This window comes from Ostrinia furnacalis, unplaced genomic scaffold (genome assembly GCF_004193835.3).
Source record: "Ostrinia furnacalis isolate ACB-3 unplaced genomic scaffold, ASM419383v2 OfSCF3546, whole genome shotgun sequence".
Lineage (NCBI taxonomy): Eukaryota > Metazoa > Arthropoda > Insecta > Lepidoptera > Crambidae > Ostrinia > Ostrinia furnacalis.
In genome coordinates this window covers 1-16,928 of record NW_021133785.1, presented here as the reverse complement: position 1 = coordinate 16,928, position 16,928 = coordinate 1, and the positions used below count along the sequence as shown (strand labels likewise).

General features: G+C 36.4%; 2 protein-coding genes across 4 annotated transcripts; both read right to left on the bottom strand.

Moving 5' to 3' along the window:
* Positions 1 to 1,820: 1,820 nt before the first annotated feature.
* LOC114357938 (stimulator of interferon genes protein-like) lies at positions 1,821 to 16,721 on the bottom strand. Of its 3 annotated transcripts, none has more exons than XM_028311751.1 (4): positions 16,546 to 16,721; positions 13,593 to 13,706; positions 13,109 to 13,209; positions 1,821 to 1,838 (listed from the first exon to the last, which is right to left on the bottom strand). In XM_028311751.1, the coding sequence occupies exons 1-3, from the start codon at positions 16,697 to 16,699 to the stop codon at positions 13,112 to 13,114; spliced, it is 366 nt and encodes a 121-aa protein (XP_028167552.1). In that variant the 5' UTR covers positions 16,700 to 16,721; the 3' UTR covers positions 1,821 to 1,838; positions 13,109 to 13,111. The 3 variants fall into 3 exon arrangements, with proteins under 3 accessions (XP_028167552.1, XP_028167551.1, XP_028167550.1); XM_028311750.1 differs by lacking the exon at positions 1,821 to 1,838 and adding an exon at positions 12,111 to 13,014; XM_028311749.1 differs by lacking the exon at positions 1,821 to 1,838 and having other exon boundaries at positions 12,111 to 13,209.
* LOC114357936 (uncharacterized) lies at positions 3,825 to 11,213 on the bottom strand. The gene is made up of 3 exons (XM_028311748.1): positions 10,917 to 11,213; positions 5,997 to 10,716; positions 3,825 to 4,897 (listed from the first exon to the last, which is right to left on the bottom strand). The coding sequence occupies exons 1-3, from the start codon at positions 11,125 to 11,127 to the stop codon at positions 3,871 to 3,873; spliced, it is 5,958 nt and encodes a 1,985-aa protein (XP_028167549.1). The 5' UTR covers positions 11,128 to 11,213; the 3' UTR covers positions 3,825 to 3,870.
* Positions 16,722 to 16,928: the final 207 nt, after the last annotated feature.

Sequence of the window (16,928 nt, the reverse complement as noted above, 5' to 3'; positions counted from 1 at the left end):
TTTTCTATTGCTATGGTGACTAAAATCTTAATAGACTGTTCTTGCTCATCACACAAACATGGAAAATGTTACCTGACGGTAGGTATGCTAGCGGAATTCGAACCCGCTACCGCTAGCTTACAGTCTCAGTCAAGACCGCTAACCGCTAGATCAGATAGAGGTAATTAGTTTGAATGCCTTTTCCACAGCCGATCAGTTATAAGTCGGCCTATATTCACTAGTCGCGGCTGGTTCAAGTGACAATTGATTTTCGGTATATCGCCTGCTTATAACATGTGCCTTTATCAAATTTAACGTTGAATTACTTAATAAAGTATTCACTAATCGGTTGTATTGACCAAGGCTGCCCGCGTGGGAACGGTCAGTCTCCCACATACACAAAGCATCTCTGAACTTCGGCCATTTGTTGGCCAACAAAAAAGTATCATTGATTTGTCCGATTGTGCACAAATAGTTACGCAGTTAGCGAAACCGACGGTTTATTATATCGGTTATTTTAGTATACTGGATTGCAGCTCTACCCAGGTATTCAGTTCAGAAAGGTATCTCTGTCTTTCAGAAAGGTATTTTAAATGGGTTGGAAAATAAAGAAATTATTCTTAAAGATTTAAAGAAAGGGGAAAATATGTTAGAAGAAGGATTGAACGAAAGAAATAAGGAACCTAATAAGTCGGACCCTAATCGAAGCGAAGGTGGTATTTATGATCATATGCATTTTTATAGCTCTTCTTTAAAGCCTATCCATTCGTCACAAGGTACCATCACTGCAAGACATCCTATTTATTCAAGAGAATTGTCGTTCATCATACAATTTATATCATTCGAGATGATATCGGTTAAAATGGCGGTCGCAAATTCGCCAGATAATTTGCACGTAGCGTGCAATTTAACCTTCACTCTTGACGACCAAATTCCACCTGTACGCCGTACGTCATAAACAAGACTGTTTGGAAGCCCTGATAAATTGAATTTGCCAATGGGCTTTTCAATTTTGTAAGCCAATCTTGTCGGTGCATGTTTTACTTCAAACTTGTTTTCTTGATTGAGATCAACTTTTAATAATAAAAAACACTTAAGTTCTCGATGTCTATATAATGAATTTACGCTTAATAATAAGATACACCCTAGATACCTACTGCATTTAAATAAGGTATCAGTGCGTTAACTACATAAAAACAACCTACCATTCACTTAATACCAAAGGAATTTAGGTAAGAACATAGAAAATAATTATCCTGATCAACCGTCATAACTATTCCATAACTCAAACCCGGCTTGCCATTAGCATAACTTATATGATTTGTAAAACCAACACAGGAAAACTGGAGATGTCCAATTGAATCATTAAATCCACAACGATATCCGTTGGTCGTTAATAATTGGTAAAATGTTTACTGATGCTTAACAACTGTGTTAACATTGGTGTCACTTGTGAGTTATGAGTCGTAAAACTCGGTGGTCCTAATAAAAAACGAGTTTTGAGTCCGGCTCTGGACTTGAAGAATTCATTTAGGGGATTAACATTGAGATTCTTGTAGAAAATAGAGGTCCAATTCTTGTAACAATAATAATTATTAGTAAGGTCAATGATCACATGTATCGCTGTTAATGTCTAACCTTAATCAAACTTCATAAGCAATTCTAAGACAAAATTGTAACATAAATAAAAAAGATAGTTCCTACATACCTGCACCCTGAAGACAGTGTGCGATTGTTGCCCATTGTCCAGCAATTTTGAATTTGTATCTTGAATAAAACTTGATAATTTCACATTCGTTAAATTTCTTCAAGAACTGACACACAGACATTTGCAACTTTCTGGGAGTACCCGCATTTTACTGAAAAGAGAAAAGATGATTTTACTACGCGTTTAGTAACGTTGCCTAGGCTACCAGGCGACGACTGCGCGTAGAAGGGGCTTGTTGAACTTGACACCACTAAAATCAATTAAAATACTTTTTTAGCTTCATAGGGGCAGTCAATCCCAAAAAAAAATTCTTATGTTTACAAGGGTGATGCTTTTTGAAGTTAACTGATCGAATTGTTGAAATACGTAGCTTTTAGAAACTATATTTTTTTACAAATCAATCGAAACATTTTTACTTTATTTTAAGTAGGTCTCTCGGTAAAGTGTAGGTACGGTAAGTACGACAAATCTACATAAGTACGACTGTACGACTACCTATATGTATTCAAATAAAATAGCAGATTATTTAATAAAGATATACCAAAAACATAACTAAGTGTGAGGTTTAATAAACGGTAGTTGATGATTGGCGGCTATTTAGAAATTCCAATCTAATCTAAATATTTTGGCCAACTTTCTAAGGTGTTAAATCTCTCACTAAATCAGGCCCTTATCTTATTATCAGTTCATCACTTTCCCAGGCAACCTGCTAATCAGGTCCAATGAGTGTTTGCTTGGGCAGTAGAAAGTAGAGCGGTTTAACGTTAAGCGCGTGAAGAGACGTATTAATTTATGGATAGGTCTATTGTTTCTTGAAGTATTAAATGTATTGTCTACCTACCTACAAACTGGACATTCAAGAAACCTTACTGAGAATACGAGTTACAATTTTCGTCATAAGAGGTTCCAACAAGAAATTGAGTAGCTAGTTATCAAACACCAATAAACCAATAGTTCCAAGAGATAATTTCTTAAAAATATAGGTACTTTAGGTATTCTAGCCCTGAAAACAGAGTTTTCGATGTAATTTTACTAGCTTTGAAATCAATATATTGACAAGTTAACAACTTTGTGAGCATCATAGTCCCCTTTGCCATACAAAATCATCTCATTTAAAAGTTATTTTTATAGTATTGTCTGAAAAGTAGGTATCTACTCATCGTTTTGCTAAATTAAAATACGTGCCTTCGCTACCTAAATTAGTATGCCTTCCAGTTTTTACCAATAAGCAAGTTGTATGATTTAATCGAAAACGATTTCTAATGCAAACTATGAATCCTATAGCAATTTGCCATCAATGGTATACGAACCATTAAATCCGAATTGAACTGACCGCTATCAACAAGTAATTACGAACTGCCGTTTCAGGAGTTACGAGTCAATTACGGGAATCGAACCGCGGTAAATCGGAGACGGGAACTCTCGCGCATACGACATACCGGCGCACGCGCATGTAATGCGGACAGTTCCTTAAGTTCGCATTACTACACTTCAATGTAGTCGCTCATCTCTTCACCTTTTCTGTATTACTTATTAGGTAAATAAACCTGGAGTGAAGGCCACGTATCGGACGTCCACCCACAAGGTGGACCGACGACCTCATAAAGGTAACAAGAAGGCGCTGGATGCAGGCCGCTACCAACCGGCCTTTGTGAAAATCATTGGGGGAAGCCTATGTTTAGCAGTGGACGTCGTATGGATGAAATAATGATGAATTAAACCTAACTAAGCCTAACAATTGACAAAGCTAATCAGATTTTGATTAGATGAGGATTACCTACTTTCTATAGTAAAACTACACCGAGATCAATTTAGAGCCCTTTCCTATAAATGGCACCGCACCCAACTATCTTCAAGTTAATTATATTGCTGATATCATTTCCCTGCTTAGCAGTTGTCTTGCCAAATAGGAGTCCAATCAAAGAAGAGCCCTAATGAGATGTGTCCATCTGTGTAAACAGCACCAAAGAACCTTGCTATGATTTCTTAAGTCCATGGAAAGAAGGCCTACTGATCTACCAACTGCACTTACTGAGTTTCTTGGTACATTTAAGGCATAAAATAAAGGTATTTTCGTTCAACTAGTGTCTTGTCCAGGTATTAAAGCAAAGAAAATGAACATTTGATGAATATTTATTTTGGTATACAGTTCATAAACTATATGTACTTAAATTTAATAATATTTAAGCGACGTAATTTTGAATTATTTCCGTCAATTCTCGCATCAAAACATCTTTCGACTGCACATTAACTGAACTATCTAGATTGTTTATAACATTACTCTTCAACACGTTAACATCATTATTAACAATTGCTTTTGTTAACAACTTCGTAGCTTCATCCTTGATTACTGCAGCACTCTTGCAAACCAAGCCTAGAATCTGCTTCTTAGTTAAACTCTTCAAAGTTCTTTTTGAGAGTAAATTGTATATTTTCACATACGCCACCAGATCTTCGTCTTCCAAGCTATTTGTATGCGGCAATAAGTAATACAAAACGTCCATTATTTCGCATTCTACATCTTTGTTGAGTTTGAGTTCAACATGACTGGCGTTGCGGTTCCTTGCCAGCGCCAGATGTCTCACAAAACAGTTTATTGTCATGCTGTGAATCATATTCTCCAATAGCACAAATAATGTTCTGACTAGTGTCTTGTCATCTTTCCCCAGTTGTCTGACAACGGCGTGTAGCCATGACATGAAGCCATAGCCTTCCAATAAAATCCCAAACGCTCTAGGCACCGAAATCACAGAATTCAAAACTCCAAGGATTCTTTCCTTTGTCTTCCTGTCACTCAGCACTGAAGAGTAGAAGTCCATGATCATTTTCAGAGACATCGTCTTGAATATGACGTTGATATCCGTCATCGTTTTTGTTCCGTCTCTGATGACGTCAAGAATCCAGAGCCTTCGGTCCGTTGACACCACGTCACTGTCGTGGAAGAGGCTCAGAAAATCTGGTACGACTGTGAGGTCCACCAGTTCTTTGGCTATGAAGAAGTTGTTGACAGGTTTGTAGAGTGGGTCGAATGGGGCGGTGGAGACCATCAGAGCCCGCGCCAGGTATAAGGCGTCTACTGCAGGGAGGCGAGGACTCCTCAGCCCTTTGGTGTTTCCATCTTCGGGAGCTGGATCGCTGATGGCGGTGGGAAGACTCTGCCGAATAGTGCTTATGAAGTCCGTGAGGAATAGTTTGTCGTTCTTGTGTCGGCTGAAAAAGAAAAAATATATGTTGACACACATTGGATAAGTATTTACATGTTGTACTCATATGTTTTCAGTAGTAATGGTTAAGCGAAACGGTTTTCGTGTATTCAATAGGGATGTTTCCTGGGTAAAAAAGCAAGAGTTTGTGACGTCGCGCGGAACTTCAACGCACTATAACTTTGTAATTATTTGTTTGATTGAAAATTCAAAATATAGGTGTCCAATATTTTTTTATATTAAAATTGACGGACTAAAAAAATTTTTTTAGGAAACTAGCCTATTCTATTTGTTTTTGTTTTTCACTCACGCTGAATGAATGAAAGAGACAGGGATGAGAACAGAAAGTTACTTAATTGCAATAAACAAGTATTTGTTTATTATTTATCTAGATCTTGAATACTGTGTAACTTTGCAGCTCAGCGGTTTTTTGTAAATTGATTTCGTTACTCAATATTCGACTCTCAGATACCACTAACGACATCTATTGGCATGATTAGAAACTATATACGTATTACAAAACTATTCTTAAACAATGAATGTAATAGAATTACATATTTATAATTAGTTTAAAAATAGAATTAGAAAAATAAAAACATCAGGAAATGTTTAATTAAAAATAATTAAAAAGTATTCCTTATCGCAAAACACAAAGCAATGAGCGCCATCCATTTGAAATTCGTTTCTAAATTCTAATCATGCCAATAGATGTCATTAGTGATATCTGAGAACAGAATATTGAGAAAGGAAATCAATTCATAAAAAACAGCAGAGCTGCAATGTTACAACTGGTAAGTCCAGAACAAAATGTATATTAGACATACTTAAATCTACATTTACCCCCCAACGGGATTCGAACCCGCAACTGTGCAACTACTATAGCACCGAGAACTTATCCCATTATAAAGCGCTTTCACATTAGGGCGTTAGAACTTTAGAAGCGCGACAGCAACGCGGCAGCGGGGTTTTTATAATTTGAAGGCAGGCATCCGCTGTCACATAGTATGAAATTTTCGGCAGTACGTCGTGCGTTTGTCGCGCTGCTAATGCAAGGCGACATGATTAACCCACAATCTAAAATGATTAAAATGAAATAAAAATCTCACGTCTCAGTTTCCAGCAGCAGACAGAACCGATGCAGCACGTGGTAGGCCGCCGCACGCATCAGCTCACAATGAGAGCCCAGCGCCACCACCGGCAGCGCCAATAAACCCGACCGCATCATCTTGAAGCACGACGCCACCGACCCCGGAGCCAGCAGGTGACTCAGCAAGGGAAACACGAACGCAGCGTCATACACCCCCTCATCGTCCTCCAAATGTGACACCGCTGTGACCTCCACATTCGTTTCCAACAGCTTATCATACTTCACACTCCGCAACAAATTACTGATCGCCGCTTCAGTGTCCTTTATCGGCTTCGTATTGAAGTAACCCGCTTTGGAGGTCTCCACCAAAGTAGCCCTCAGGGACTCCTGGCACGCCCCGATCGGAGGCAACTCGTAGTTATACTCCAGCCTTTGCATCACTGGAAAATTCCTCACGGTCCTCTCGATCGTTTCTTTGTCGAATAAATTGAACAATCGATTGGGAGTCGGATGTCCCCACAGTGATGACGTCCTAGTTTTCCGCACAGCGTAATGGTTTGCGGCGGAATCTCCGAAAACGTAGGGTTTATATTCGTTCACAGCCTGCCCGTTGCTCTCGTAAAATTGCAATATGGCTAGAATAAGCCGGTCACATGGACTTCTTGTAGCGTGATACGCGCTCAAATACACAGGGATTTGCTGAAGTTTCATTACTGATTTATTCAGTTGAATCAAGGTGTACAAGAACTCCACTAATCTTGATTTAATGTCTGAGCTGTGATGACTCAACATCACATTCAAAAACTCCGAATGGGAAGTCACCATATCGAACAGTGTCACTATATCCTCGCTATCCGCTGAGTATAAAAGCTTTACTAATGTAGTAAGCAGGAACAGTAACTGAGGTCCAGGGGTGCTGGACTGGGCAACAGTTCGAACCTTTAAAGAGTCTTTTAGGACAGCTTTGCAGAAATTTTGCCATACGGCACTTTCTGTAACTTTTTTGAATTCATCCTTTTGTTCAATTTTGAATCCTTCTTTGCGTTTCACGATAAGAACTACATTGTACACACTGCCTATGATGTCGTCTAAGGTCTTCGTATCTTTATTTTCTTTCAAGGCTATAGTCATAATGTGCAACATGGATGACAAGTAGTTCATAAGGTACTCCTTCTTGTGATGTTCAGCATGTAGACAGATTTTAAAGAAGACGGCTTGTAATAGCTGCACGTGGCTTGACTCTGCAACCTCGTATTTATGGCTTTTGCTAAATAGCTGTACACATTCCTTAACATCCAAGCATTCTAACAATAATTTTCTTATGAATTCCCAACATGAATTGTATATTTGTCCAGCCTTGTGGGGTTTCTCCAGCATTTTATTTGTGTTGGATTTGTATTCAGCAAATACTTTTGGCAATAGCTCCCGGTTTTCAATAAGAAATTGCTTATGATGAATGATAGCATTTCCTAACGGCAGTGTCAACTCTCTTTGGCTTAAGATTTCTGGACGAGATATTTGTTCTTTATAAATATTACAAAATCTCATGTTATACTTCAATAGTACTGATGCTAATTTAGATGTGGACTTTCTGATCGTAGTTGCATTGAAAAATCTTTTGTAAATGTCGTCATTTACGTATACAGAATGATGAGGTTTATTCTCAAAGTATACAGTTAAAGAATTCTCCAAATTGGTGAGATTAGCAGTGACCTCTTTGTTTGAAATTAGTTCTGCATACATTTTCATGCTCTTTCGAATCACATGCTCGGGCATTTCAATGGTTATCGATTTTGAATATTTATTTAACAAAGTTTGTAATACGTCTAAAACAATGCTGGGCTCTTTGTCATCTTTCACGCAGTAATTTGCATCCAACGCAAATATTTTATTGAAAATAACTAAATCGTCTTCATTCGTCATTCCCACAACCTCCAAGACTTTCACTGTGAGCTCACTACTCAAATTTTTCCGTTTGTTGATTTTGCTGAAAGCTTTGACCAACTCATTGAAATTCTTCTGTTGATAGGACTTTAAGATTCTATGCTTGTTATCCAAATGTGTGACTACATCGCGATGCACAACAACAATATCAAGCAGGCTTTGAGTTGATGCTACGCAAGGATCATTTTCTTTTACAGATAATGGCTTGTAAATTTTCAAGACATGTGGATTTTTAAATAGAGACAGCATGATCAAACGACATTCATTTATCAGATGACTTTTCTTCCCTATGGTTATAAGGAGATGAAAATAGTTGATAATTTTTTTCTGTCTATCTTCATCTAATTGGCCAATGTTTGTCAAACGCACTAAACAAAATATAAGGTATTTTGCCCATATTAAAATTTCTGAACTATCAATTGCATCAGTAGTAATCACTTTGTATGGCACATCATGTATCGTTATATCACTCTCTTCTGCTGATGTTTCCTCAAGACATCTAAATACTTCTTGGAGTGGCAAGTCTTCATTATCGAAGATAGATTTCGATAAAGCTTTTATGATATCATCTTTAGCTGTGATGGATTCAGGCAAGGAAGCAGACTGTGACAACCACTGTGAAACATAATTTCTCACTTCCAGCTTAGAATCCTCTATTAAAAGTTCCGTTAGTTCAGGCGAGTAGTTACAATGGAACAAATGGGCTATGTAACAAGATAGAAAATGTTTCAAACTTTTCTTTGCCTCTTTGTTGTTTTGAATAAATTGCATACAACCCACAATAAAGGTAGACGGAATTTTATTCTCTAAGAAAACTTGATCATCTGTGTTTTGATTTTCCATCAAATCATCAAATAATTTGTTTAGACTAGATTCGCTTCCTTCATCAGTAATTTCGAAGTTTACTATTTGATCGCTCACGTAATTTGCCAGTTCTTGTATATGCGACAGCACAAACTCAACAATATCGGCTATCAGTGAAATGGGGTTTACTTTCGCATTACGTAGAGCATACAAAATCAGATGAATTTCATCTTCATCTCTTTCAAAAATAGACGTATTTCTAAAAAAGTTGTGTAGTGTTATTTTTGCTTCAGACCAGGTGGTATCTGTGTCAGTAGTATAAACATCCAACATGATAAGGAATAGATCTTTAAACATGGGATTTTTAAGCGAAATAGCTGTGCGATCTAGTGTCAGCCACAGAGATACAATTTTGAATTTCAAAAGAGCAGTATTCCCATCTTTCAATTTAGTAGCATATTTCAGTATTTGTTTCATGTCAATATTACCCTCCAGCATTTCGAAAAATGCAGGATGGATATCATTATACAATAGCAATACATCAATTAGGTTTATTAAAGCATCTGTATGTTCAATTTTAGGAAGCTTATAATCTTGTTGCTTTTCATCTCCACTGTCTTTATAATTGATGACGTCTTGAATGAGTGTGACAATAGTAGCAGGAACAGGTAAGTGTTTAGGCAGAAAATACTCCAGTTTATTCTTCAAGTCCAAAATACGATTGGAAGAATCATCCATTTCGAAAATTTGCATGTACCTTTTTAAAGTCTGAAGCATTTTAACCAGCACCTTGATGCAATATAAAGATATTGACTGGTCCTTTCCAAGACTTGTTTGGATGTATTTCAATAGAGGGACTGGTAATGTGACAAATCTTACAAAATTTGCTGCTTGAGAAGTATTTAAGCTTTTCATTTTGGGCACTACGTTTTCTGGTTTCATGTTTTCCAGTAGATTTATTACGAACTCTACAGTTTTCTCCCAAATTGGTGAGTGTTGTGGCTCAAAGCTCTGCTCAACCACCGACATCACTGCTCTGTGCAAGTCTGGACATCTGTGAATAATTTCTAAAATGACCTGGCACTCATTATTGTTTTCCCAGGGCCGTTTAAGTGTCAATAAAGCTTTGTACAAGTTTTGATTTTTGTTTAAATCTGATGTTCCTAAAGTGCTATCAATGAAATACAGACCCAATCTGTGTGATGTAAACAATGTTAAAATAATATCTGATAATAATGTCACAATTTCTGGTCTCAGCTTATTTCTGACTTCAAAGTTTATTTCTGGAGGTCCTTTCCATGTGAATATCTTAAACAAGTTGTGTAGAACTTGATGATTAAAGGTTTTTAGCTTTAAGCTTTTGGAAATGAAGGAGTTTTCAACTACATTCTTTTTTAAGATATTGAGGAAGATCAAAACAGCCTCAGCCTCATCATGCACCAGTCCAGGTATCACCAAGCTCAACAGACCTTGCTTTTCTAAAAGAGCTTTTATTAGTGGTAAGTGACCATCAACAAGGAATGATGTCATGAAGTGAACAAATGATGTCCGTACATTGTCTTTCTCTTTGTAATTTGATTTTTCTACAATATACTGCAGATGTTTAGGAGTGAGAGGTGCGTGACTGAGAATCTCGATACCCAAGTCAGAGTTCAAAGTGACCATTGATGTGAGTAGCTTTAAGATTATTTTCCTGTGCCGAGGTCCAGAGTTCTCGCTGATCATAATTTCCACGGTTGACATAAAGTTGTTCAGGAAGTATCGGCACGCTTCCTCGGTGGCAGCGATCATGTGGGGAAGCGAAGACTGAACTTTGACTATGATTAAGTGGAATAAATGGAACGCTGGTGTGGTAAGTGTAAGGTTTTTCTTACTGTCTTGGTTGATTTGCCGGAGGATTTCGTGTGGGTTGCCTCCCGTCTTGAGATAAGCTAGCAGGTAATCTTCTTCATTGTCTGGGTCGAGGCAAACTTGAAGGAATTGTGTCAGCACTGAAAACGATATTTACACAAATATTAATCATTGTTACAGCCTTGACTTTGTCTTTTATTTTTAATTTAGTAATACTTTTAACAGACTACTTAGACATAAACTAATCGTTGTTTATTTCAAGGAAAATTATAACCGCAAAGGCGACTTTTTAACCTGTGTCATGACGAGTAAAAATAAATCCAGACGACTCATATCTTACCCATTCCTTGGCCTTGTTTTGCCGCCAAGTCTTTGCGAAGGTGTTTAATATCAAAACCACCTGTTTTAGGAACTTTTCTTCTTTTAACATCAGCATTTTCGGTGTTGTCTGGTTGTTCCACGATTTCATTATTTTCTGCCCCTGCCTCCTCACTCGTCGCATTTTCTTTCGATGGAGAACTTTTGTCATTATCATATTTACGCTTCCCCATTGTTAGATTTTCTCATTAATTTAAAAATAACACAAATTTCAAAGTTTTTGATGAACAAAATACAACACGTGCGTTTGACGTTTACGTTTGACAGTGACATTACTGACAACCTATTTTTTAATTCTATGACACAGACATCGAACCGCGAACAGACGTTATACAAATAACGTTAGTTTTAACAGTTAACAGAATTTTTAACACACTACAAGGTATATCTGTTTGCACTTTGCCTGGAGCAGTGGACCACTCATAGAGTTATTAACCAACTCTATGGGACCACTTGGAATGCCTCCAGGGACCACCGGTAAAGACCACTGGCCTGGAGTCTAGGAATCATGTAATACGAGTACATGGATCGTTTGTTTTTAATATTTCCTTTCAACGTTCAAAAAATATAATTTCAAGATAGTGTGATGCGAGATAGAATGGAAACTTGGCTTAAAGCATTTCATGATAAAGTGAATTTTGCTTTTCATCATCATTTCTGCCATAGGACGTTGACTTCTGAACAAGGTCACCAAGGATTTCCAGATTATCCAGTTAACAATGGCTTGCATCCAGCGCTTTCCCCAAAAGAAAGCTTAAAGTTGCACAGCGTGCTATGGAAAGTTTCTTTACAAGATCGAATCAGAAATGAGGAATCTATATTTCATAGTTTTGGGAATCTAGATTATACTTATTCATAGATTTTAGGCTAACTGGATTATATTGGAAATTATTAATTTTCTTGTTTATGGGATGCTTAGGTGATTTAATAAAGTACCAACCGAATAATACATATTACAAGAACAAATACAACTTTACACACACAGGTTCCTCTAAATCTTTGCTCTCATTGAACAGATGAATCGATGTGTACAAAACTTATATTAATTGTAGCCGATTCGTGGGATGATGAAATAAAATAACAAACATAATAAAATTTAAAAATATAATTTTTATTTGGCATAAGCAGTAATTTTAATCAAAGTATTTTTTTTTACTTTGAATACGACTAAAGTTTTAGGTCTCCTTAATCTAAGATATTGAATGGATTTTATCCATTCTTAATAATTAATAAGCAAGTGGTAAATTACTGTCCTTTTATGTTTTTAATATGTAAAGCTTAGGCTATATTTACATGACGTGTGACAATTTTATGATGACTCATCACAACGTCACAGGCCAAATAGCACCTTTTTGTCACGATACTAAATGTAATGAAATAACCCTTCTTCTGGCGCTGTCGGGTAAAAAGAAGCAATGTATAAATAGTCATTGTCATGATGTTAGAGATCTACTTTAATACCTACTATTTTGATAGTAACATACTTAAAATTAAATATTTTCCCCTTTATAAAATAGATATTAAGGTTGATTACAAATGCTGCGTTGCTTCTCAGTCTTCGTATCAATCAACAGTCATTTATGTTTTTAAACCTTCATTTCAAAAATTTTAAAACAATATAATATTTTAATTTCGTATGGCACTAAAACACATTGACGCCATCAAACTAATTGATTTCAAAGGTAGTAATTAACTGAGGGCTAGAATAAAGTAGGTACACACTTCGAATTATCATTTGACTAGTCAACTTAGAAAAAACAAACCAAGGCATCGTCACCTTCATTATAAACAAACGAAATTTCACCAAACGTGCGTAACGCAATCTAAAAACATTTATTTTAAAAATTGTATATTTATACTCACTGTATTTCAAATTGTAAACGGTAATAGAATGATTTTCGATCAATAAGAATAATTTGGTCAATCATCATCACCAATATCCAATAACAATAATTTAGCTGTTCTCAAAACAGAATATAGACTTTGATTCATAACAATGCGAGTTTTACTCGATAACTTTTGATTTCGGCGAATTTGGATGAGACTCACAGTGGCGCCGCCTGGTGGAGAGAATACGAAACTATTTTCTACTAGTTTTTAACAAATCTACAAAAATCATACCTTGCGGAATGAAATTAAATAAGAGTAATGTACCATTTAATTGGCTTCTCCTCTGATAATGTCCTCAAAGTCTGGTTGGAGCTCGCGGATCTTGTCCAGCAGAACGTCAGCCAAATTCTGATCTGGGTCTGTATCTGTAATTACAATGGGATATTATATGCTATTTGTTATTTTTAATACTGTTTAACTGAGCACCTAGTTTACTACTATGCATGTGATAAAGAAAAAATTTAAGTGCCTTACTATTTTACCAATATAAGCAAATTCGTTAACTCTTTTATAAGAACATGCTATATTGACCCAATACTTCGTCCAAGCCCAATACACTAAACTGTCCCACCCGTGACATTGACAGGGAGGCGCCATCGTCAATACCGGATCGCTAGTTACGATTTTTGCCATGTTGGAAACTATACATAGTTGAACAATGGTGGCGCCCCCTGTCAATGAGTTTGGTGGGACAATTCAGTGTAGGTCATAGGTTTTCCTTTAACAAAAAAAAACTAAAAATATTTACTGTCGTAATAGACAATCTCGCAGCGGTTCTGGCACTCAGGACTCTTAGCAATGATAGAGCGCAGCATGCCTGTGAAGTCGCGAACCACCTCTGCCTCGTCGATGCCGTCCAGCTCTGCGGAGAATAAAAACACATTGCTTAGTAACTTCATAAAATTAAATAAAACGTGATATTAGTAACATACGTAGCTTGGGGTCATTGGACAAAATTCTACGTGCTAGCAGACCAGACTATAGACAGAGTAAATACAAATGAGTAGGTCATCTTCATAGAAACGCACCGAGCGCGGTTTGTATGTGAGCGCGCGCCAATACGTATGCGGCGCGCACGCACACACTGACAAAATTCGGGGCACCTCACCGCTAATCACCGCTAAATTTTGTCAGTATGTGCGTGCGCGCCGCTTACGTATTGGCGCGCTCACATACAAACCGCGCTCGGGCGTTTATGAAGATGACCTACTCATTTGTATTTACTCTGTCTATAGTCTGGTCTGCGAGCACGTAGAATTTTGTCCAATGACCCCAAGCTGCCCATCCTTAAGAGCGTTGTAGCAAAAAGTTGGCGTTCGAATTTTAGGTTTTTATTGCTTGACGTCGCGTAGTGAGTGCGCAAACTGCATTTATCTGTACAATTTCAACGCTGCGTCGACTAAACGATCTTAATCCGTAGTTGTATCGTACCTAAGACAGTACATCATACATAATACCTAATAAAGAAATAATGTATTATTTACCTATTTGATTTTTTCTCAGATCAGACTTTTAGCAAAATCAAGTTACATAATTAATGTATTTTTTACAGAGTAAATCCCGCGACAAGTTTTTAATCTTTAAATTGAGTAAAGTAATAAGTTGATGGGTTTGAAAGAATTTATGTTTTATTTTATTCTTTTTACAGCATCAAAAGCTTGTTTATGAAAAATATTTACTATTTAAATTTTACTTTTGACTTTTTAGTTTTTATGATGCGGGATGGAAAAATTAAAATTTATTCTGATTTTGTGACGTTTCCGCACATAAATATGGATAGGTTAAATAAATAGAATGAAATGTATGAAAACGAGCGTGCCATTTTTTAAACGTTATCTATAATATCTGTGTCCATCAAAGAGCTCGTAACTAAACATCGTAAGCGCCATTCAAATTATTATCTAAAAGTTAATAATAAATATTTAGTTTTTGTAAATCTAAACAAGTCAGGAAATCAAAGAGGTAAATACTGATATCATTGTGATTTTATAGAATTTATTATTATAAACCACGGTCGTATAATGCTAAAAAATCAGAGGTAACTTTAAGATTTTTATCCATAGAGCAAAATTTATCTAATCGTGTTTTTAAACAGTTATCCCATTAGGTACACATGCGTTCTGTAATACAAACCCATCAAAAACAATACTTGTCAAAAAACCAAGTCTCACTACTCAGTTGTTCTACGGTAAAAAGTTGTGAGATCCATGTAATACCAAGTCCAGTCCAGGAAATCATTAACGTTTTACATAAATATATTGACTTGGCCATCGCATGAAAACACGTGTAAATTAAATTATTTAGTGCGAAATGAAACGAAATTTTGCATGCCTGTGTAGACATGCAAAATTTCAGCTCAATGGGAAAACGGGAAGTAAGTAAATTTTAAGTTGCAAGATTTTACAACTCCAGATGTCAAAGAAAATAAAAGCTTGTAGATAGCTTTACAAAGAAAAGAAAGATTTATGAAGAAAATAAAAAGTACTGTCTACGATACATTTGTTAGGCCGTGTTGCACCGTCTTACTTTAACATTGACATCAAAATTTTGGATGTCAAAAATCTGTCTAACATAAAACACCGGTTATTGTCAGTTAGGGTCAAAGTTAGGTGGTGCATCTCAGCCTTAGTGTATTTTAATTAAATTTAATACAAATAAGGATGACGAAAATAATCGATAAGTGATCTCACTCGAATATTTCTTATAGTAGGTATACAAGATGTCGAACAAATGGTTACTTACTGAAAAAGTGCTTCATGAGACCTAGCAAATGGCATCAATAATATGTTTAAGAACGAACTGAATCTATTCAAAAAACCTATATTTCCAGCTTTCATACATATAATACAGTTACAAACAAACACGAAATCAATGGTTTCTGAGAATTCTGAGTGCCTTAATGCCGTCCCCTTTATCTGTTTATTTAGTATTTATTAATTAGTATCTCTTGATGATATTGTAGCAAGTTAAACCTAAAATCATGTTTTCCGTAAATAATTTAAATAAGAATGCAATTAATAAAATTTACGAGTTTGTTGTTTGATTATTATATATTACTCAATTAAAAATTAACACTTCTAATATGGTAGGTATGGCTGGCGGCATACATTTAGTATGAAATTCGGAAACATTGAATTATCGCATAGATCCAGTTTATTGTTTGACCTATTTATTGTTATTATTTTAAAGAGCTCATGAAGCACTTACAGGAACATTAAACAGTTTCTCGATATCTTGTATAATTAAAAATCAAGTGAAATCACTTATCGTTTCCACCCTGTACCTATCTATACTTTTGAAAATAAACTCATTTTATACGTTCATTTGTATATAAGTATCTACAATACAAATACCTAACCAACTTAGTTGACGTTTTATAAAACTATTTGTCTNACGAGATTTTGTCAATAGACATTCCGTAAAAACGTATGATAATTACGATGATATAAGTCAAAAGAAGCTACAACAATAAATTATATGACTAAAATAATTTCGAAATCTGCCAAATTCTCGATTTCTGCATGAAAAATGTGACAACGCTCTTAACGCTCGCGCGTAATTATATTGCTGTCGCGACTGTGCGACGGGCGCCTGCAGTGAGTGTGCGAGCGCGACAGCATTGGGGTCATTGGACAAAATTCTACGTGCTCGCAGATCAGACTATGATGAGCACCCTGCTTCACGCGTCACGCGTCACTCACCGTCATACAGCGTGCGGTTTTTGAGTACGAGGTGCAGCGTGTGGATGGGCGTGGCGCATTCGACCGCGAGGTACACCGGCGGCTTGTTGGCGCGGTGGATCTTGTACGCCGAGTTGCGGTACGTGCGGTTCTTCACGCCAGCTACGTCCTTCATCACGTCTTCCAGAGACTAGAAAAGAATAAAATAAAATTTGATTTGGAAAAAAGGTCCGTATTATAAAACAATCCCTCAATTCTGTCAGTTATAGGATTCTGTGTTTGACCTAAGTATTAATAAAATTCAACCGACCAAAAGACTCAATTTACGCTTTACATTTTTAGTTTTAACCTTCGTTCTCACTTCTCTTACACAGAGAACTTTCAGGTCAAACAAAAACCTTTAA